General features: G+C 38.4%; 2 protein-coding genes across 5 annotated transcripts; one reads left to right on the top strand and one right to left on the bottom strand.

The window, feature by feature from the left end:
• Positions 1 to 7: 7 nt before the first annotated feature.
• On the top strand, positions 8 to 15,873 carry acot11a (acyl-CoA thioesterase 11a). Of its 4 annotated transcripts, none has more exons than XM_067529350.1 (17): positions 8 to 168; positions 2,260 to 2,463; positions 2,588 to 2,657; positions 2,757 to 2,817; positions 3,266 to 3,370; positions 4,264 to 4,399; positions 5,563 to 5,654; positions 5,883 to 5,944; positions 7,347 to 7,466; positions 8,148 to 8,304; positions 9,751 to 9,806; positions 10,219 to 10,282; positions 12,141 to 12,224; positions 12,335 to 12,468; positions 14,647 to 14,814; positions 14,907 to 15,033; positions 15,130 to 15,873. In XM_067529350.1, the coding sequence occupies exons 2-17, from the start codon at positions 2,268 to 2,270 to the stop codon at positions 15,355 to 15,357; spliced, it is 1,860 nt and encodes a 619-aa protein (XP_067385451.1). In that variant the 5' UTR covers positions 8 to 168; positions 2,260 to 2,267; the 3' UTR covers positions 15,358 to 15,873. The 4 variants fall into 4 exon arrangements, with proteins under 4 accessions (XP_067385451.1, XP_067385453.1, XP_067385452.1 ...); XM_067529352.1 differs by having other exon boundaries at positions 8,166 to 8,304; XM_067529351.1 differs by lacking the exon at positions 8 to 168 and adding an exon at positions 479 to 547.
• Positions 15,874 to 16,025: 152 nt separating this feature from the next.
• fam151a (family with sequence similarity 151 member A) lies at positions 16,026 to 23,627 on the bottom strand. Its single transcript, XM_067529354.1, has 13 exons — positions 23,465 to 23,627; positions 23,171 to 23,343; positions 22,277 to 22,426; positions 21,999 to 22,148; positions 21,754 to 21,916; positions 21,522 to 21,579; positions 21,194 to 21,283; positions 20,271 to 20,347; positions 19,842 to 19,978; positions 19,498 to 19,668; positions 18,818 to 18,924; positions 18,221 to 18,400; positions 16,026 to 17,566 (listed from the first exon to the last, which is right to left on the bottom strand). The coding sequence occupies exons 1-13, from the start codon at positions 23,506 to 23,508 to the stop codon at positions 17,255 to 17,257; spliced, it is 1,812 nt and encodes a 603-aa protein (XP_067385455.1). The 5' UTR covers positions 23,509 to 23,627; the 3' UTR covers positions 16,026 to 17,254.
• Between the last annotated feature and the right edge of the window lie 22 nt (positions 23,628 to 23,649).

The raw sequence follows: 23,649 nt of genomic DNA on the forward strand, positions 1-23,649 counted from the left end.
AACGTAGGACCACACCAAGCGCAAACGCATTGTGGCACAGTCTACGCCCTCAAACACAGCCAGACAGGAGCGGCCAGCGTTGAGACACTAAAACAAACGGAACCGAGCGCACACACTCAGGGAGACTCTGGGAGAGCGGCCCGAACACAGACAAGAGGCCACAGGGAGGTAAATCCGCACATGATCGTGTTTTAATGTGCTCAGAGTTCGGACCTTCAACTTAAACTTTGTCGTGTTGACTCCGGTCAGGTTAGCCAAAAAGAGACGGAAAATACCGGAAGTTAGGGCTTTTCTTGTTAAATAAAGCTACTTTAATACGGCTACTATTAGTTTGCAGTACAAATTAATTTTTTTGTTTTTATATAATGTTTTTTGCCTTTCGTAGTGTCCTATAATAAATCATGTTTCATTTCAAATATGTGTATAGTTATTACAGTTTCAGCATTCTTTAGCACCTTACTTTTAGTGTGAAAGGTATCCCCGGAAAATAACTGCCAACTGCATTACTTGTTGTCTCAGACATGACACTGTAAGTGGCTGCTATCAGGTTTGTTCATCTTATTGGAAACTTACTTGTGAAAGTTAATATTGATACGCTTGACTTTAGCTAAAAGTTCTTTTTGCGGCGGCGTTTACTCTGCTATCTTGCTTTGGGATTAGCATTGCACGATGACTTCGACGGACATGCATGGGTGTAAATTTAGAGCTGTTTACTTTATAGCCGAGCTCCATTCTTTGAAGTTAGTTAACCTTAGCTAACTTATTGCGCCTCAGCTCACAGAAAATAAAAAAACAACAACTTTGGACGCGGACACTAAATGCGTTCATTTGTGTCCGATGTTGTGCGTCTGTGAACTGTCGCATCTTTGTGCTAAACTTCGCTGCCCAAATCTGTTACTCCGCTGCATGTCATTCAAAAAAAGGTGATAAAGCTGCGGGTCACCGTAAAGCCTACAGGTAACGTTAGCATCCCCCACAAAGTTCCTCGCTTCATTTGAAGCTCATTTCACAGGAGCGCTGACCATAAAAAGATCTAACAGACCTATAACGCTACGTGCGCCTCGCCGTACCTCACTTTAAAGTTACTGTAAAGAAGACATGCGCACTCCAGTGTTATGGGTTGGAACAAAGTAACAGTAATTTTTTGTTGCTTTTCTAAAGCAGCTTAATTAGACTATCAGTCAGCCCAAACTGTCTCATCACTGCAAAAGAATGTTTCTGCAGCTGAGCCTTGTGAAGCAAAGTTTTGCAAAACTCAGTTAGTACTTTCAATCTAATGAGAAACTAATCATTGTTCAGGAAGCTGTTGCAGAAAACTGTGTCGCCATCAGGAGCTTTTTTTTTTTTTTCAGCTTTCCTGTATATGTACAAAACAAGATGAGTCATGGATTGGCACTGGTTTTCAGTTATGTTCACACAGAAAAATGACTTGGTGCTTCACCAGAGACGTAGTTAGGTTTCAGAGTACACCACAGTGTACTTTAGGATTCATGCTAATGGTGTCTTAGTACTTGCCCTGTGTTACCGTCCTTGTCTGACTGACATTGGGACATGCTTGGTAACAATTCTTTGTCATGTTAAGGAGCTGAAAACGGACTTTGCTAAGAACTCACAACCAGCAGCAGCTAAGATATTTGTTGATTTTATGTTTGGTTTGATGCTTTAAGATCAGCACAAGCTTAATGTCACTGTAGTCTCTTTAGTGACTTGACTGCCTCTTTCTTCAACACAAGCGTCAGAGCTGATTTCCAGTAAAGATACAACATATCAGTATTTAACAAGTAAGAACAAGTTCTGTTTCTACATGTATCCAAAGCCTGTTTAAGAGTCTGGTGTTTACTTCTCACTCCTTTTACCAGACAGACTGGAAAGTGTTTCTCTTTCTGACTGAGAGTTGGCATGGCTTGGATTCTCCTACTAGTGGATGGATTGGAAGCCATGGGGCTGTGGGCTTGCTTTGACAATTAGACATTTGATGGGAATGAAAACACAAATACATTTGAAAAAAAAGGGCAAAACAAAACTAAAATCCAGAATTGGAATGCAGTCTTTTATAATGCCCTATTTCAGCACAGTGGCACATTGATCAGTTGCATAGATTAGTAAATAAACGTGATAAAAATAAAATGGACAGTTAATGAGGTTTTACAATTTGCATTGTAAATTTGGCATGATTCTCACCATGACTTTGATATCTCACTGTTAATCTTTTTAAATCTGACCTATCTCAGCCTGAAATAATTTATTCTCTCCCTTCAGCTTCAAAGATGAGTTCTAGTGTTTCAAGTGAGCTAAAGAAAGATGAGGAAGAAGAGGAGGAGGAGGCGGAAGATGAGGAAGAGAGAATCAATCCTACACAGGTGAAAATGAGTCAGATAGTAATGCCCTGTCACAGCAACCACAGACAAGAGCTAAGTGTGGGACAGCTGCTCAAATGGATGGACTCTACCGCTTGCCTCTCTGGTGAGGTGTGTGTGTGTATGTGTGCGTGTGAGAGATTCAGTAAATATTAGTCATGAAGTGTGTTGAAATGCTTTGACTGTCCAGTATGTCCAGTATATTTTGTAACCTCAAATGACTGTTTCAGCTGAGCGGCATGCTGGCTGTCCCTGTGTCACAGCTTCAATGGATGACATCCACTTTGAATGCACCATCAGGTAACAGGACAGAGTGGTGGATCATCTAAATCGCTAGAGTTTACTCTTTTTTTTTTTTTTTTTTTACTAATTTTTCGTTCCTCACGTTTCTCTGTTCAGTGTTGGTCACGTGGTGAACATCAAGGCAAAGGTCAACCGAGCCTTTAACACCAGTATGGAGGTCAGAAGTTCACATTTTGTTCTTGCACGATATTAGTATTGTTTTACTTTTCTAAACTACTTTTCTTCAAGCAGACACATACTCATTCTGTTAATGTGGATTCCATTTCATACATAGGCTCATACAGCATAAAATCACTTGACATTTGATGTCAAATAATTAGATTAAATTAAAAGAATCTAATGTAATTAGAATCACTTAGTTCATTCATTTTGAAGTTTACTATATAGAGTTAATCAGCCTTTTTTTCATTATGCAGAAAGGAATTTCAGTTTCTTTTTCTACTATTTCTTAAATGTTAAGACACGTTTTCTTTAGTCTGCAAAGGCTTAAGCCTGTTTCACGTATGAGCTCCGGTCAGTGTCAGCTGTCTTGGACATTTTCCTGAGTTGTGTTTCACACGTGTGACACACAGTGGAGGAATTATTCCTTTCACATTCCATCTCAGGTTGGGATCCAGGTGAGCTGTGAGGACCTGTTCTCTGACCGTCACTGGAGGGTTTGTCATGCTTATGCTACCTTTGTTACCCAGCGCACAAATACAGGACAGAAGGTAAAGGTATTTTATTAAATATCAAGAATGAGTTTGAGGACAGTAAGAGTCAATCATTTTTTGAGAATGTGCATGACTCGACTGACTAAATAATTGTTTAATAACAAAGTGTAAAAGTAATGTGAATACCAGATGTAATTTGTGGCATTTGAAGTGTATGTATGTAGGTTTGTGTGTTTAACTTTATTTAGGCAGAGGAACTCTTTGTAGGATTAAGGATCTCTTTACAGGAGAACCCTGATTTGAACCATCAACAAAAAAAGTTTGAATAATGTTAGAGAAAACCGTGACATTTTTACTAAAAGCCTTTTTAACAAAATATTGTAATAGGAAGTATAAAAACTTCCAATAAAAGTCCACAAAAAGAGAAGCACAGTGTTTTGTTTTTATTTTTTATTTTTATCAAATGCAAATATCATCCACTGCAGCAGTTGTGTTGTGGGCTAAACTAAGGCTAGACTGCTAAAAGTAAAGGATATTGTTATCCTCCAACAACCTGAAATTTTGAATATACTAAGGCTTCTAGAATTTTACACAGTTTTACATTTACATTTAGTCATTTAGCAGACGCTTTTATCCAAAGCAACTTACAAGTGAGGTACAAGGCAAGCAAAAATCTAAGTCAAGGAGAAATCATCAAAGCAAAGTCCTATCAGAGTTTGACTATAATAATCTAAAATAGTCTATGTTTATATCACAAGGGTCACCAACTTTTAAGCAGTGGGACCACCTTAACAGTTTTCCAAGCTGAAAGATTTTTGCAAGATAAATCCGCTATATGACTAATGTATCTTATGACATTTGTTAGACAGATTTATTATGTGTTGTTATTATATATATTATTATAGTTTTGTCACTCTGAGTTAGCTCATTTATTGACATTACCTCCACAGGTAATCTTGAAGCCATTCATACCTTACACTCAAAAAGAGCAAGTTGAATACAGCTTAGCAGCTGAGAGACGGAGGGTCAGGATGGTGCATGATGACATCATTAAAGAACTGCTTTCCCAAGGACCTATCCATCAGGGTAGGTTTGATACACAATTCCAGATTACAATATACAAGAGAGCCCAATAAATAGACTGTTACTGTTACCTGATAAAGAAAATACTGTAAATTGCTAGAGGAGGAGGGGAAAGGGCTCAACAATCGATAAATCTCTCGGTCTAATAGCTTGTATCACTTTCCATGAAGTCCCTTGCTATAAACAATAGGGTTGTACAAATTCTATAAATGCTCAATTTGAAATAATTAAAAACACATTAGTCAGTCACAGGGTTGAAAGTGTGTAATAATGCGCTGCTAGCAAATGTATTACTTCATGCTGTTTCTGTAATGTTTGAAAAAATCCACAAAATGCAATATATGGTACTTTTCCAATTTGCCTCCCCTTAAAGTTGCTAAATATAATTCATTTATTACACTATCAGCATAAATCCAGTCTGTGGTTTGATGTCTTCTCATGGACAGCAGTATATGTGCAAACTCCATGATTGCTTAATTGAAACTATTCATGCACTATATGCATTAGTCAGCCAGACAGTTCCACATCAACATGAACATGCACACCATCATTTACTTTGACTTGGTTTCACAGACATTGTTCTGTTGCCAAAATTATTCAAAAGAGCACTACGTGTGTATTATTATTATTAAAAACAGGTAAACAGTGACACAGACACCACCATTTTTGTTACAGCCTCCACAGTTGGGTGCAGAGGTTTGCATACCCTTAGATCACCTTTTTTTACTAAAATGTTGTTTCATCAGAAATTATTGAAGGTATTTCTGATCAATTATTTTATCAAGTGAGATGCACATTTTTCAGTTGCAGTTTTATTGTGGTATAGTATGTCCATCACAGTTTTTATTATACTTTCTGTGGCTTATGAAAAGCTTGGATGGCTCAGTATGTGTGTTTGTGTACATTCATATGAGAGTCTGCTCAATACCCTCTTCCTCCTGCTAATGCAATGAAAAGACAATTAAAAGATTTCAATTAAAAAACTACAGAGGCTGCTGGACACATACTAACACACACATTCATCTCTACAGTGTGTATGCTGACAGGCTGAACATATGTGCCTACTAACTTATGTTTGCAGCAGCTCCCACAATGCTGTGCATATACAGTAAAATGAAAATCTTGCAATATATTTAATGTGTGTGCTTGGTGTGTGTGTCTGTCAGCTGATAACTTGGCTGTTGGCAATGCAGTGGCAGCAGAGCGGACCAGGGTGGAGAGTGTTGAATTGGTGCTACCCCCACATGCTAACCATCAGGTTATACATTTATCTTTTTATTGTTGTATATTTTTTCTGATTTGATAATTTTAGTACTTGGTGCATGTACTTTTCCAGTCTAAAATTTGGTTTATGCTATTGGAATTTGCAATAAATTATAGTGGTATCGTGCCATTGTGTGAATCTTAACATCAGGGTTTTGGTAAATTGATTTTATAGTGTTGCACAAAAGTTCACTGATATCTGATCCGTTTGTTTATTTACCAGGTGAATACATTTGGTGGACAAATCATGGCCTGGATGGTGAATGTAGCTATGATTGCTGCCAGGTATAGTAACACACATTTAAAATCCGCCACCAGGTTTAGGACATAGATGTGTTAATAAATGGAAATGTGCATTTTGAAGTATGATAGCTGTCAGAACCTAGAACTGATGTTGCTGATTTGCAATATAATACTCAGTTATTTTATTGTTGATTGTTTTCAGAAAAACTACATAAAACCAATTTCTGCTTCAAACTTCTCACATGCCTCTCCACATTTTATATTTTTCATGTACTGTTTTATTTGGAACTGAATATGTTTAAGTGGGACTGTACTAAAACAAGACATGAAATCGTAGGCTAAATGAGTCATTGATCATTAACAAATGATATTGAAAATTTGACCACAAAAATAACCAGTAGTTGCAGCCCTAGCTCACTCAGAGGTGCTACAAAATTATTAATGCATGATTTTGAATCCAGAGAAAACTCCAAACCAAAACCCAGGTGTTTTTGTGGGCTTATCACAATTCTGTTTGGATCCCTGTAGTGTCTCACAAAAGCAGAGACTCACTTGAATCAATGGACATTTACATTGAGCAGCCACATCATTAATACTAACTGATGCTGTTACTTTGTGTTGGACAGGGGTCAACATGGGGAAAAAAGTAATGCTGATCATGATTGACAGGTCTCAGAACACAGTGCATCGCATCTGGCTGTGTGTGGAGCTGTGGAGCTGCACTCGGGTTAAACAGTTGTTTATGTTGTGACCTAATCATTATATCCCTCTTGCATGTCTACACATGAGACGATTCAGCTGTCTTATCTTGCTTTAACAGATCCACTTCTTATCAGCCTGTCTTCACAGCCAAGTAATGACTTGAAATTTATTTTAGACACCTGAATGTTGCAGAGCTTCATCAAACTCAACCAGAACAAAACAGAGATTTTAGTTTAGGTTCAAAGGTTTAAAGAGTGAAATTGGCAACAAAATTGGAGCCTATCGTACAGGGACTCATTCTCTTTCACATGCACACCTATGGTCATTTTAGTGTCACGACTGCATGCCTTGGACTTTGGGAGAAAACCAGAGTAGCAACAAAAAATCTGCGCAAGCACAGGCAGAGCATGCAAACTTCACACATAAGGGGCCCAGCATCCGATATTTGTCAAAGTCAAAGGGCCCTATTATCCAATATTTGTCAAAGTCAAAAGGGGAGTGTTAGCGTAATACGTGCCCTACTCTGCCTTATCGAACTGTTACAACTCAGACAGTAAAAGTTTTATTCTGGCAATCACAGCAACAGCGCTTTATGACCCCATAATGCTCTATACATGTGTTTTGTTTTCCCATGAAACAGTTCTGTTTCCTTGACGTTAAAATAATCACACACAATAAATCTCCAACCTAAACCATAAGCTGTTAGCACAAAGTTGTCTTTCCTTGTCTTTTCTCTGTGCAGTCGTCTGTGTCAGGCTCATCCAACTCTTCGGACGATTGACATGTTCACTTTTAGAGGACCATCTCAAGTAGGAGACCGACTACTGCTGAAGGCTATAGTCAACAACGCCTTTGAAAACAGGTACCATTGTTTCCAGCAAGAGTCATAAAGATCCAGGAGACAAGACCAGATAAGATAAAACTTCACTCATCTATGTGGAAAAAACAAGCCCCAATAACATCCCTGTGTTAAAGGTTACAGCCAGGCTATAAAATTTATAATTTCAAGGGCAAGGTTATTTAGTGTCATTTATTTTTGGAGTGCACAAAGGCCAGTTAACTGGCCACTAAGTCTGATAAACACATGACATGTTGTATATGTACTGTATTTTGTGTGACCAGCCACATTAGAAACAGCGATGCAGTGGGTCTGCTCAAAAAATAACACAACCTACAGGATTAAACTAATTTGTGACACTGAGGAAAATTGTCAAATATTATTTTACTAACATGAGGCAAAATAATTTCACAACTGTTCTTAAACATATTGACACATTACCATGCAGTCTTATAGAGTATATAACATTGAATTGTACAGCATAAGATGCTAACTTACATGTATAACAAAGGCTTATGAGGAACCTTGCTGGGTGAACAGCTTCAATAAGTGCACCATTGCTCTTAATATGTCAAGAAATCATTTTCATGTTGAGTACAAATTTGTGTGTTTTTGTTGGTGGTCTGTTGGAGCTGAGAAGATCTGTGCTCAGAGCTCTGTTAGCCCAAACTTTGTGCCGTCGATGACTATTTAACAAATAAGTAGTTTTACTATTTCTTGCAGCATGGAGGTGGGGGTGCGAGCAGAGGCCTACCAAGAAGAGGGGTCTACCCGACACATAAACTCTGCCTTCATGACCTTTGAGGTGCTTGATGACCATCGAAAGCCATGTACATTACCACGAATACGACCTGAACCCCTGGTGAGTTAGCCTACAAAATCCTCTACAATACTGATGAACATCGAAATCAGTGCAATTACATGCAGTTACACCAGGTTTCAGTTTGCTTCCGTGAGAACTCTCATGATTTCTTCAGTGTCATGTAAAAAGGAAATCTTGTTTTCATAATCCAGGGTAGAGGATTAGGGAAACCAGATTTGCCCAGGTAGATTTTTCATAGTGAACACTGATTTCTCTGCCATGCTTACACCTAACCAGCGAGCCATGCCTCTAAAATAAGACGCAGGCAGAGGATGAAGTTCATTATTTATGTGCTGCATGTATCAACATATTCCCATAAACCTGGTTTCCTCGAGTAACCTGATTACTTTAGCGCATGTAAACACACATTACTGATAAAATATTCTAAAATGTGAGAAAACGTTAACTGAATCAGAACAGATCATATAACCATAACAATGAACTGACATATAGTATAAACTCAATTTTAAGTTGCTCCCATATGACCTCCAACACATGTTTTACAGATTTGGTATTGATAAATTATGAAGGCTTGTCTGAACAAAGGTCAGAGCAATAAACCAGACTAAATAATTCTGAATGCTGGAGGGATATGGTACAATAAATCCCTAGAAGGACTGACTTTGTGTTCATTAAACTCCCCCATATGCTATGGCCTCGATAATAAATACATAGTAGAATTCAAGATTCAAAGAACTTTATTGATCCCAAAGAGAAATTGTGTAAATAATTTCACCTTTCGGACAGTCTCACTTAAAACTGAGAAATTATAGCCTTGTAAGAGTATAACTTGTGGCAGATTGCACTGGATTGTACAGGTGTACCTAATGAAGTGGCCAGTGAGCATAAAAATACATGCAGTACAGGACTGCACAGTACAGGACTCTGTGGAATGCTTGCAACACTAGGCTGCTATTGGTTTATTTATGGAAGGTGCCATATGTACTATGTGTTCTTTTTTTCTATAAGAAAATATAATCTTCTTTTACAGGTGCTGGTCAAATACTTAGAATATCTTCACAAAGTTGATGTATTTCACTTATTTATTTTTTTAACAAATCTTTTCTATGGTCTTCAGAAATCTCTTTTCTTTGAGCCCAGACGCACTTCTACACACTGCTGTGTTGTTAAGTTCAAACTTTGACAGTGAAGATCTAGATTTCTCTTCTTTAAAATTCTTGATTTGATTTGATTACTTGGTGACAGTGGCTCAATTGGTAGAGTGGCTGCCTACCGACCGTTGGGTCAGAGGTTTGCGACCCGGTCGTCCCAACCACATGTCGAAGTGTCCCTGGGCAAGACACTGAAATTTCCATCCCCAGGCGCGCAGCACCAGTCCTAAGCCCAGTAGAAATTGAAGAGGGTTGTGTCAGGAAGGGCAACTGTTAAACACATGACAAGCAGAGATGCTGTACCCCAACTTCTGACGCTTGCTTTTATTTAAAGGAAGGACAAAGGAGGTTTCAAGAGGCCATAGCCAGGAAGAAGATCAGATTGGACAGGTAAACCACCTGCTGCTTTACTCAGCACATACTGTCTTAGCTTTTAGAGTCACTGTACATTTTCTGTTTGTAATACAAATTAGAATGAAAAGATCTGAAAAGATTGAACTTTTCAGTAAAAAGAAAAACAAACTCTCATGCTAAAGTGCTTCATCAAACATTTTGGCACTGGTCCACAGAAACTGGTTTAACCATAAGAATGGAAAATACATAACACAATCCACCAGTTTTTTACAGTTAAATTTTTGAGGATATAAATATAAGGAAGCTATGACCTCCAATAGCTTTGCCTATTGATTTATTTGTGTATTTTTAGGTTTATTGAGACCCCATATTTTAAATATTATTGCTCTGCATTCCAGGCTTGACATTTGAAAAATAGTTTTAATTGCTCTCATTCCATTTGTTTCAGAAAGTACATAATTTCCTGCAAAAGCCATATTCCTCTGTCGGTACCCTGGGACCCCACAAACCAGGTGAGGAAAAGGTTTGAGAAACAGTTGTGTCTAGTAAAAGTTACCTTTGCTTTGATGAATAACACATTAATTATATTAGTCAAAATAATCAGCCGTGGAAAGAAAAGTCTGCAGTAATTTTGCTCTTTTGTACATCGTCACTTGTATGAATGTCACCAGATCCCATGTGAATGGGCTTATTACAACAAGTACCACTGGAATCAATCCATCCATTCATTATCTTTAACCAGGTTTCAGCACATGTGCGTAGCAAAAGGCTGCAGATGGAAACAAGCAGCTGAGTAAATGAGGGAGCAATCATAACAGAGTGATGCCACCCTTTTTTTTTTTTAAATCAAATTTTGCCTAATGTCCGACAGAAAATTTAACCAACACAAACTGCTTGGAGAAGTCGGTTTCCCAACAGATGTTTTAATTTGGAAAGTTTTCACTGTGTGATAAGCTCTGTGTCTTTTCTGTCTCTTTTCCTTTGTCCCTCCTGTGCAGTCACTCTGCAGCAACACTAAAACAGCCAGAAAGAAAGAGAGAGAGAACAAAAGAAAGAAAAGTCACATTGCTGTGCTGCTGTATGTGAATGTAAAAGCAATTTCAGCTATAGACTTATGCCACCACGATGCAGGACTAAACACAGCAGGAAGTCCTTCGTGCTAGCTGCCATCAGACATTTTAACAAACAATAACAATTGCACATGTTACATTGATCATTTTCACGAATTGTGCTTCTGTTTTAGCTATTTAGTTTCTAATTTTATCTTTTTGTTTGTTCTAGTGGGCCACTGTAACAAAGTAATTTCCTGCAAAGGATCAGGAAAATATTCTATTCTAATATTGTTCCCAGATAACCAGACAAAGCTGATTTCTATGAGTAACCTGATTAATTAAGTGCACGTAAACGCAGTCACAGTAACATTTTTTGAGGACATCTGTGAAGCACTGTTAATGGATAAAAACACTGGAGCAAGGCTGCTTCTGTCTTGTTAAACCAAACTAACCACTATTATTTTATGTTTTGTTTTTTGGGAATAAACATCAATGTTATTTTCTTGTTCACAACTGATAAAACGCATTGTGCATAAAAAAACAGACCACCCTCTAAACGCACAAAGTACAGCTAGTAGTGAAAAAAGTAGTGCAGGTGGACATGACTGAACAGTTTGTGGAGAAATGGATGTCAAGGAACACGGACAATGGTTGTTTCTAAGGGCTGACAGGAAAGTTTTGGGAGGGTCCAGAGAAAGTCTTTGGAAACCTCAGGAAAACCTCAGGCAGACAGAGCAAACTGACATTTAGAGACTTATGGCATTTTATATATAGTAGTTTTATATAGTCAGCCATTGTCACTCTATTTTTATTTTTCTATTTTAATGAATATTGGTGGTTTTATTGCAGTGTGTTGAAACACTGTGAGATTGATTTGAGATATCAGCCCTGTGTTGCCCTTTGACAGCACCAAAGAAATACAAAGGGAATGCTTCAGGCTGCAAGTTTAATTCGACACTAGAAAACTTTTTGTTAAAACAAAGCACTCCATGGCTAATATTTTAGACGTTAAAGGGAGAATTATACTGGACACAGATCTGAAAAATGACTGAGGCAACTACAGGACAGAGAAATGTTTTATTTTCCTTCATTCTTTCTTCATTTCTGCAAAATACATGAAGTCTAAAATACCTCTCAGTTAATTAGCAGTCTTGATGATGATATAACAATACAATGCACTTACAGTGTCTTTGGCCAAATACTGCATTTGTGCTCTCGAGCAAAGCAAGATCAGAGGAGACTTGAAGCAGAAGTAGCTCAGGTGTTTGCTATGATGTAATATTTTTTATTTTTTTGGGTTTTGTGTGTGTACATCCAGGTGTATCTAAGCTTTAACAATGTGTCCACTCTAAAGATGTTGGCTGCTAGAAACAACTGGCGCCTCAGCTCTGAGAAAGACAAGGTATCGGCTGTTCACTATTTAAAAGACACCTAAACCAAACCCTTTGGGTTTGTTCTGTTGCTTGCTCCCCAGAGGGACCTGGACATTCTAGTAATTCTTTTTTTCCCCAGGTTCGTCTTTATACCATTGAGCAGAAGTCCATGTTGAGTTTCAGGGTGGAAGCCAAGGTGCATATTCCTGCGGACAGAGCCTTTAGTTTGCTGGCAGAGCTGAGCAACCGACCCAGCTGGGACACACATTATCAGTAAAGCATTTATGCACACAATGCACACACTTTGTAAAAGGTCAGTTTTCTTTTGACTTTGTGTCTAATGGTCAGACTATACTAACCTGCTCAGTGGAGGATTTAAAAGAAGTTGATGGCCTAAATTGATCAAGCGTCTCACAGAGGGAAAGTAATGCTAAATGGTAAAATCTCAGTGACACATTTTAAACCTTATTTTAGATTTAATTTAGTCAGTCTTATCGTGTTAGGAGCTCCAGGAGATGGTACGTTATAGTGGGATTCTATGTTTTGGAAATGTTTGATTGTACTTGTTATGTCATGTTACATTGCATTACATAAGCTACTATAAACTACTTCACTTCAAGTAAACTTTATTGTTAAAGTGCCAGTTCACAACAAACATAATTTTAAGGCACTTTACATAATAAAGTCAAGACTATAGAGAGTTAGTGAGAAAATGGAAAAAAATCCCCCTTGAGCAAGTATTAGGGTGGAGAAGAAGAAAAAAACTCCCTTAAATGGAAAAAACTTGAACCAGGCTCAGGGTGGGGAGCAGTCTTCCTCAACAAGGTATGATGACTGGATAGAGAGAGAGAGAGAGAGAGAAGAAAAAAGAAGAGCAACAAGAAGCAGCAGTATAACTTTGGTCAGGTTGGTAAGGCCTGTAATTGCACATTGGAAACAGAGAGCTCAAAGCCAGGGATACCTGAAGAAGAAGATGGGTCCAGAGAGGGGGAAGGACAACTGTGGGAGAAAAAAACAAACAAAGTTAATGACATGCAAGGGTGGGTAGGTAGCATAGTTGTAAGCTTTTTAGGCTCATACACAAAAACTTTAATTTTGTTTTAATTTAGATGTAGGAAATTAGAGGACCTCCAGGCTTTTCTTTTGGGCTAAAGTTTAACTAATTGAGATGTCTCCTCAGGTGTCATAGTGTGCAGCAATGTAAATTCACGCAGTGCTTCCTAAAAAGTTAAACTCCTTAACTAAGTATTTTGTGCTTGGAAAATTCACAAATAATAGGGACAGGTTGGAATCTCTCTTTCTGTAAGATTTAAACCAACCTAATGCAGTTCCTTTATCACAATGACATGGTCCAGTCTATGTAGTAAAACACTGTGGTAATGTTGTCAAATGCAGCACTAACAACTAACAGGCCGAATATACAGCAATCTAAACATGTTTGTTAACTGAGCATGTTAAATCTCACAGATAATTACTTTTGCATACAAAGACCCATCTAGTTTTTAGTGTGAAACATGTAGGTAATGTAGTATAGTTTAAGTTAAACATTGAACAAAGAGGCCACATTTTGCTGGGACAAAATAACCTTTTTTGTTTACTTGAGTCAGAACTCTGGTTTCTGGCAGGTAATGATTGGGTACTGTGGCCAAGTAGACACACAGGTCACACAGCACTGTATGTGGCTAGTCTTAATAAAAGTGTATCCCTACAAGATCTTTAGTAGTAGATCTTAGTAGTTTGTAGATAATATAGGCAATGTGTTCAAGCATAAATTGCAGTTTGATACATTATAGATTTATACACATTAAACAATATATTATGTGGTAATTATTGGGATTTAAATGTACTGATAGATTCTTGGCAAGAAAACAAATTACAACCCCAATTCCAAAGAAGTTGGGATGATGTGTAAAACATTAATAAAAACAGAATGCAATGAATTGCAAATCTTATTAACCATATTTAGTTCACAATTTAACACAAACAAAGTATTAGCTCATTTTGGATTTGATGACAGCAACACATCTTAAAAAATCTGGTACCTCATAAAACACAAAATCCTGCAACAAAGGCCCAGGACTGTTGAGCAGCTAGAATCCTGCATCGGAGAAGAATGGGACAGTTGGTTAAAGAAGAGGGGATCCCATGTGTTGTGTAACGTGTTGCTGCCATCAAATTCAAAACGAGCTTATATTTTCCATGAAATGTTAAACAATGTATCAGATGCTAGAACTGAGAAATTTTATGTTCTATTGTGAATAAAATATGGATTGATGAGATCTGCAAATCATTGCATTCTGTTTTTATTCGTTTTACATGTCGTCCCAACTTCTTCGGAATTGGGGTTATAGTTTGTTTACTAAAATGGTAACTTTAATAACATAGAATTGCTTCAACATATATCAAATACATTTCTGTCAAGATCCTTATCTGTGTCCTTTCCTAAATCAGAAAATGCGAGCTGATTCACCGGGTTGATGATGATGACTTCCTGTATCGTGTGGTGACCCCATCAGTGCGTCAAGGTGCTGTAGGCTCCCCGACTTCAGCCATCCAGGGAGAAAGAGTTCTACAGGACTTCATTTTGTTGGCTTCAAAGAGGAAGCCATGTAGCAGTGGGTCAGTAAACTAGCTTAATGGTTTGAATGAAGGGTCAAATGTTGTACACCCCTGCAGTGATATGTGACAGTTTTTGGGTTTTTTCTTCTCAGAGATCCATATGTCATTGCTCTGCGTTCTGTGTCCCTACCTACTTACCCCCCAACTGAGGGATATAACAGAGGAGAGGTTCTGTGTGCTGGATTTACCATACTGGAGTCCCAAAACAATATGTCACTGGTAAGAAAAACTCAGTTTTATCTGATTAAACAGTTTTTTTTTACATATACTTTGATCATGACAACATTTTAAAATGTTATTCGGTTCTTTATTCAGATCAGTTACTATAACCAGGCATCGCCAGAAGTCCTACCTTACATCTCAACAGATATCGCGGGCCTCTCCTCCTCTTTCTACCACACCTTCTGCTCTTGTAGCCAATACCTGACCAAGAACAGGCTGCCAAGCACTTCTGAGGAGCAAACTGGCCAAAACCCAGCCACAAATACTGATCAGAATGAAGCTGAGAGGGTGCTTGTGGCCCTCCACAGCACCCAGCTGTAATTAGTCAACGGTACTTTCCAGACCAGTTTACATTGTTAAGTGTACAGTGAGGTCAGTATGCTGTTTATACAACAAGGTACGATGAGTCCTAAGTGCTCATAGTTAGTGAGGATTGATATTTGCATTTTTCTAAACTTTGTTTTTTAGTGTTTAAAGATAAACACATGATTAAGAAAAACTATGACTTGGGCATTGCTCACTTATATTCTAAATCAGATATAAGATATGAGACTGTGTGTCTCATTTCAAAATAAAGTCTCTCTCAGTATTAATTATTTGTCTGTATCCCAGTCGGTTCATCTCTTTTTGTAGGCTTGTAATTGTAAGGCAAAAATTTCTGTAATTTCATGTCAACAAGATTGGGCTTATGGAAAATATGGGGTTTGTTTTGAGAAACACTAGAAGTAGCATTAAACGGTGAGAGCTTTGACAAACTGCCAATAGCACAGCTGAATGGGTTTCATAGGACTTTAATAAATAATAATAATAATTTAATAAAATGTTTTGAACAAAATATATTTGCTTTTTGTCTTTCCAATTCGAATTCATTGTTAATATACATGGATTTAATTACATGGCTATGTTTTGGCAAGGGGGGCCTGGTGGCTAATTGGCAGAGCATAGGGCTGGGATGCAGAAGGCCACGAGGTGTGGCCCCAAACTAGCCACCAAGGTCAAGCTCAGGGCCAGTCCCGAGCCTGGATAAAAATGGGAAGCTTGCGGCAGAAAGAGCACCCACAATAAAAACACGTGCCAAATCAACGTGCAGAACATGTTCCACTGTGGCGACCCCTAAAGGGACAAGCCAAAACCTGTTGATCTTTTGTTTTGCCATTTTATCGTGGAGTTAGTTCATTGGTAACATAGTACCTACTACAACTTGATTGGCCATATTTGCTGTATGTATGTCCCATCGTTGCCACTTGTCGCAGTAGCTAATGGAAAGCGGGGTGCGAGAACATTATATTTAGTGAGGCTCCATCAGGCTAAAACTTAACCATTTTGAGATCAAGTGAATATTTTCCTAAATTACATTTCTTTCCTATAAAATTACTTCTAATTTGAAAGATATCTGCCTGATGTAACTAATTGAAACACTAAAGCCTTATGTGGTCTGCAGAATTTTTTAATAAATGTCAATAGAGGTAATGTGGAATTTGGACCCCAACACTTAAACTGTAAATGGTCTGCACTTTACGCAGCGCTTTACACTGCTTATTCACCCATTCACACTAACAATAACACACACACTCATACACCGCTGGGGGAGCTGCTATGCAGCTGGCCAACACACACCGGGAGCAACTAAGTTAGGGTCAGTGTCTTGCTCAAGGACACTTCAACGTGATTGGAGGAGTCGGCGATTGAACCAACAACTGTGAGATTGCCAACTAGCTTCTCTGTGTGTGTGTGAGGAAATAACTCTACATTAGTTTTTCCGTTTAAAAGGGAAAGCAAAAGCCTTAGGATTAAGGACTGTGGTTTTGTGTGTGTCAGGTCTCTGTTTTAACATGAGCAATAATTACAGCAAACAAAACCTGTTGCAATGTTCATATAGGCACCTGACTATTTTTATCATGAACCTATCCTTTAAAGGTGCTAATAGACTACAGCGTGATGATGTCACAGCTGATGAAAATTATCAGTATGAAAAAGAAAGGACAATTTTAAATCTTTAAAATAACAGAATTGTTATAATTTTCACCTTGCATACACCAGCTACAGTATACCCTGAGAGATAAGTGATGAGCACATCAGCTGATTTAGTTCTCCAATATACTAGTCAGGCTCAGATTTGGCCTTCTGATGTACTGTAAATATCCATGTGCTAGTATGCTGCAGGGTCGGTGTCAGTAATATGTCTATTAGTTTAATTTTATGTTCCATCCATGCTCAGTTAGGACTGATCAGATATGATATACAGGTGTGTGCTTGCTCGCCCTCTACGCTGGGTCATCTGGCCTTTCAAGACTGTAAAAGCTTCAGCATTGCTGTCGGTATTCTCTTCCACTACAAAGTCATATCTGTCCATCATTCCCGTCAGAGAGTGAAGATCTTCCTGATGTCTTGGGAGTGATGTTTGATTCAGATGTAGAGCCACCCTCTGAGACAAGCCTGTCACTACTGCTGGAATTAGAGGGGGCCAATTTCTCTCAGTCAGTACAAGAGTGACATAAGGGAACAGCCTCTCCACTGTGGATACGAACTCCTGAACAAGAGACAGGAAGTTACAACAGAGAATTACCGGGATGTAGTATTAATATTTTTGCTTGATCATTAGAATCAGTAGCAGACTATTAGCTGCGATCTATAATTCATAACACCGAATGCGTTAACTTTTTTTTATGGTGAAGTCATGCACTCTCCAAGGCAATATGCATTTTGTGATCTTTACTTTTCATTCACATTTCATTAAAATACTGCTTAAAATGCTTTACAAATAAAAATTAGTCAGTACATTTAAGAAGAAGAAGGTAAATTAATAAACATAAAACTGTAAAACTTTTTGTTGTGTCCTGATTCAAATGTGCAATTAAGTAATCTACAGTATATGTTGTCAGAGAAGTGTTTAATAAGGGGATAAGGATAGACAGTTCTATTAGAGCTGGGTGTCATATCCATAGCATTGTAATCAATATTTAATCTAATGGATGATGTAGCATATTCACTAAATATTATTGCTTGAACTGTTTTAAGCAATAATAATAATAAAGAATGCCTAACACCCACATATAGATCAATTTCTACTATTCTGTCTGACCAGAGAAACCTTAGTGTGGTATGTCAAGATTTTAGACTCTCTTTAAAGAAGTACAGTACATCAGCGAGACAGAGAGCCACTTGACATACTTTATGGACTTACCTCTGTGCTGTCAATGCTCTGTAAACCCTCCATGCTGATCCAAACCGGCCTGTAGAGCATCTCTCTGCTGTAAGCTGAGTGCAGCAGTTTGAGAGAAGTTTCCAGAAGCTGCTGGGTGTGGACTCGCAGGTAAACACCCCAACGTACTTCAGCATTCTGCCCAAGCAGCAGCAGGACATCCTGTAAAGACCTTTACATTAGGCCTCATTGATCCATATGCAGAATGTTACTGCAGAGGTTATTTACACTTGTTAAGTGATTAAGCCAAGTGACAGCAACAGTACACCACCAGCTGACTAACAGGTAGTGTTGACTGTTTAGACCTCCAAGATACATGAGCCTACCTAACGTATAACACTTAGCCATTACTTGTCTCAAATGGACACAAAGTTGTATTCTGGTGGGTAGGTGAGGAGAATATAACAGTAACATAATAGCTACCAGGTTTCTGCATCTACAAATCAGGCAGGGTGCTTTAAAACATTGAAAGCGTAAGTCATTAATTGTATTACTAAAACACCTCAATCCATTCCTTTAAAAGAAAAGAGAAAACTAATGGTTTGTAGTGACCATAATAATCTGTTTTTACAAATATACCTGCAGTGTGAGGGGCTCTGAGCTCTTTCCAGAACCTTCCACCACAGGGACTTCAGGTAGGACGCTATCAGGAGCAACATGAACCACCAACATACCACCAGCACCATCTAGAAACACACAGGAGTCATAAACAAGCCAACAGTTGACTAAGAACGTTGTTAATAGATTAATGCAGTCACAGTGATCAGGGTATAGTTTAAATCCCAACAGTACCCACAGGGTCACACGTAACTGATGTCCTTATGCATTAAAGAGTGGTAAACCAGTAAAGCTTAGTATTATAGTGCAGTGGTTGTGTAGTATTGTAGTATTTTCATAGATGCTAATATGCAAGCACTCAAAATAAAAGTGTTATTATGTGAATGGACATTTAAGAAATGTGAGACGTGTAAACTAACAACATAAATAAAATGAAAACTTTAGAACTTTTATGAAAATAAATTCCTCTATCAAAATTATCAACGAAAAAATACTGTTTTAAGCTTTTTAATCATGGTAATCTACGTCTCTACGGGAGCTTGCAAGGCTGTGTGCCTCAATGTCATCTTATTCCTACCCATAGATGGCCTCTAAATAACACAGAAATCTGAAACTGAGACAATGCGTCAATGAAGCAGGACAGGCTGCTGTTAGCACATTTATAAGAACATGTAAAACTGTTTTGTAGCCACGTGTTGTACCTGAGATCTGAGCTAGTAGGGAGGCCCGATTGGTGACTGTGAACCACTGGACCGACACGCTGTTGTGTTGTGTTACAGAGGGCAAGACGTTGGTGTCAGAGGTGTGAGTCGGATAAAGGAAGTCCATCAGGTCTCCTCCTGGGTAGAATCTCCTCAGACGGACCTGCTGTCCTGCAAAGACAATAAAGACATTAGAAGATAAACAAAAAGGAATAAAAGTCACTGACCTAGTAATAAAATTATAAAAACTTTTTTTTTTTTTTACAAATGGATTGGTTATCACATTGTCAGCAAATGTAAATTCACTTCCATTGCAAACTGTTCAACGGTTTATTCTTACTTACTTGCAACCTGTTTAAACGCAGACAGTGTTGGTTCATATATATCATAGTAGACTCTGGCAGGGTGAGTGTTGTCACGGACGAAGAGCAGGTCACTGATGTTTGGGTGAATTGAACCCTGCCACAATGTCAGGCTGAACCTGGCAACACAATCACATTCATGAATTTGATATCTTTCAGTTTGTTTTCTATGGTCGGTGGTGCATTTTCCCTGTCAAAAAAAACTATTGACTTGAACAGTGCATGAGGCTTTTATGGACTATATGGAAGTATGTTTTGATCAGGCTGAGACAGCACAAATGTCAAAGGGTTGTTCTGAGTTGACACTGGATTATAACTTTAATGTCCACATGAACAGACAGGTCAGTGGGTCACTTTTGATAATGACTGATCAAGTTTGGACGTGTTCCTATTACAGATGGAAATTGTTACCGTGGTGACTGGCCGAGGAGCCAGCTCATGTGTTGCCAGCTGCTGCGAACCAACATGGCGTGGACTGGAAATGTCACCTGAAGAGAGTTTTAGAACATTAACTGTGAGCTGTTCCATATGAATTAGTGAGACATTGTAATGAGAACAAAGGAGATACTGGTGAATCAACATGTCCGCACTTAGTGTGTTTTTGCAGCTAATTGTTCCCATAGCAAAGCTCGACTAACCTGCTGCGGGGCCCCGCAAGTGCTATGTGAAGGAGAAGAAGCTGCTGTTGCTGAACGGTATGACTGCGCCAATGTTTCTGTTTCCACAGTAACAGGCATGTTTAAAGTGCTGTTCAGCATCATGCATATTTTAGTGCTGTTTACAAAATTAGCAAACAAAGCTGCTACTTATCAAATGCCACTTGGGGATGTTTCATTATGACACAGAAATCTAGGCATACAGTGTCTGCCAGTATCTACACTGGCACACTTTTACATTTCTTGGTTCAAAAATAAAGTTTTTATAACAGAGAACTATAAGAAACATAATTATTCTTCCAGTGAAATGAAACGTGACCTCTGCCCACTACACTTAGGAGGATAAAGGTGGTTAGAGTGATTTCTTTGTTTAGTTTTTGGAAATTATTTCCTTTAAGTATCTCTAACTGCAGATACAGTCCCACTTCTGTCTTTCTGTTCCCAGCAATAAAAATTACTCAGCAAACTGCAAAAGTGCATCTGCTCAAATGCATTTCACAAATCAGCACAAAGTGACTTTCACACTTCACACTCCTGTGAATTCAATGTGGCTCTTCAGTCATTTGACTAGAACAGCTGCTATAGTGAAATTGGCTTCCATGGGTTAAATAAATGTAAGTTCTCCTTAGATCAGTTTTGACACACAGATGACTGTATTGTGCTTTGTTTGATGCTCACCATTTGTGGGACATCTTTGATCATTTCATACATGCGTTCCACCATAGACCTGGAGTAGGTGTTAATGAAAAGTGGAGGAGAGTAAGCAACCTGTAAGAAACAGTGTAACATCAGCTGTAAATCACAATAATTGAGACAAAAACAAAAACTCTACAGATATGATGGTTGTAATTCTAAGAATGATGTGTGAAAAATAAGATAACCCTGTCACTCTGACTAATAGTGGGTGGTAAAATGTAGAGGTCAACACTGTAAATCTTGGTCTCTAAGTATATTGGTGACAGACCTAACTGGCTTTATTAAAAAGCTTGTGTGCTAGGAGTTGTACCTTCCATCCAGGAGACAAAGTCACATCTGGAAACTTTTCCTGAATTAACTGCAGAAATCTGTGAAACAAGGAGAAAGTTAACAAATTACAATTAGATTGTTTTCTCACTGGTAATTGCTGTAGTGTTTTCCAGCTCTACTACAGTAGATCATTAATTCATAACTTCATCTAAATGCCTCTTTGTTGAGGGAGTGTTACTCACAATAATTACCTAAAGGACAGTGTTTCTCACCTGGTTCCATTAACTACAGGCACAAAGTTTGGTACATTGGGACCTCGGAGAATGTCTGCATTAATCCACACAGGCCGGTTTATTCCTCTGCTGCTGTTCTTTTGACTCAATAGGTCTAATGACAAACCCACTGATTCCAGTGTCTTAAAATCTAACTTCATGCCTGCAGAAAGACACTAAGAATCAAAACGTTTTTTAACATTTCTGTGATACAATATGTTTAGAGTTCTTTTAAAGACCACAACCTTTTCTCGACGCCAGCACCGCATCCAACCACTGGTCCAGAGTGTTATCACTGTAGATTTCAGGAGGGTGGGCCATGATAGGAATGGGCTTCTCACTGGGTGTTCCATAACCCTCCAAAGTAACATCAGCCTCTAAGATCATGGCCTCACCTGAGGACGAGACATAAGATGTTTTAGATGTTTGAGATGTTCTACACAGTTACAGGTGATCTTTGTAACATCATATCAGTTTTCACCACATTTTCACTCACTGTGTAAGTGTGTGTAAGTGTACTTACCTGTGAGAGCTTTGTTCATGGCCTCCTTGCTGTTGGCTCGGTGAAACCAGGTAGCCAACAGACCATCAGGTTTGCTAATATCACCCAACTGAACCAGGAAATCCAGCATGTCTCCACCAGTAGAAAAGGAAGGAAGAGGATGCACTGAACCTGATAGGAGACACATTTGTAATGTAAGACTGTAACAGTCGTTCATACAAAACTAGCTCTAACTCATAATGTTTTTCTGCACTTCATTGCAAAATGTTGACCTATTACTACCACCTGTTGGTAAAACATTGTAGTGGATCAAGTCAGCAAATTGATCACAGGTGTACAGTCAAGTAAAAGTGTCAAAAATGTAAATGTATTGTTTGAGCTGAGCAGCTCTTATTTCAAAAGAAAGTCTGAAACAACAAATTTACTTTAGTTGTTGCATTTGCCTCCATTCTTAGATTCTATTTGTATTATGCAATTTGATGCCAATTTAAAAATATGGCAAAATAGCATTGTACCAATTAATTTATTATTATTTTACTTTGACATGTTGCGGGAAAGGTGCAGCACTTTTTGTTTTGGCACTGCGAGAGCCCGACCAAATTACTTAAAAAACTCAAAGCAACGAAAGAGGGACATAAGCAGAGACACAAGACTAATAAAAAGACTCTAAGGCAACAGAAACAAATGCAAAACTACTGCAACAAGAAATAGAACTCAAAAGAGGCTCAAAATTATTGGGATCAAACACAAAACAACTAGAAAAAGATATACAAAAAGAATAAAAATGAGACACTTAGCTACTAAAAAGGTGCACAACAGAAGTGACCCACTGTCTTATAATCCCTAAGTCCTATTTGTAATCAAGTGGTCATGTGTTTTGGATGTATAATGTGGTAATACTAGGTAGGAAGGTACTTTTAGACTTCTGGGTGAGCACCACAGCTGTGACAGTGATGATGATCAACAGGATGAGTCCAACAGCCATAGATATTATTATCAGCTGTTGTTTTGTCAGAAAGCCCAGATAAATGTCTTGCTGTTTCTTTTGTCCTGAGTCCGAACCGTGATGTTTAGACTCCGACCTCATCCTGGAGGAAGAAAACACACCATGCAAGGACTCTTTAAACACATTTAGTGTTAGAAAGGAGTGCGTACATTTTAGTTTACGTAGCTTTGTGGTGAAAAAGATGAGAATGCAGCGCCACTAACCTGTTTGGCCCTTCTTCAAGGTTTCTGTCCTCTCTGTTTTCCATCTCCTTCTACCAGCTGTGTGTGTGCTATCCGTTCTGAAATGGACATTTGCTGCAGACTGACCCTGTGACTACGAAACAGATGGAGAGTGTAGTTTATGAGCTTTATCTAAAGAGCAGAGAGCACATGCGGCGTTTCCTCTG

Source organism: Channa argus, chromosome 14 (assembly GCF_033026475.1).
Source record: "Channa argus isolate prfri chromosome 14, Channa argus male v1.0, whole genome shotgun sequence".
In the NCBI taxonomy this organism is placed as follows: Eukaryota; Metazoa; Chordata; class Actinopteri; order Anabantiformes; family Channidae; genus Channa; species Channa argus.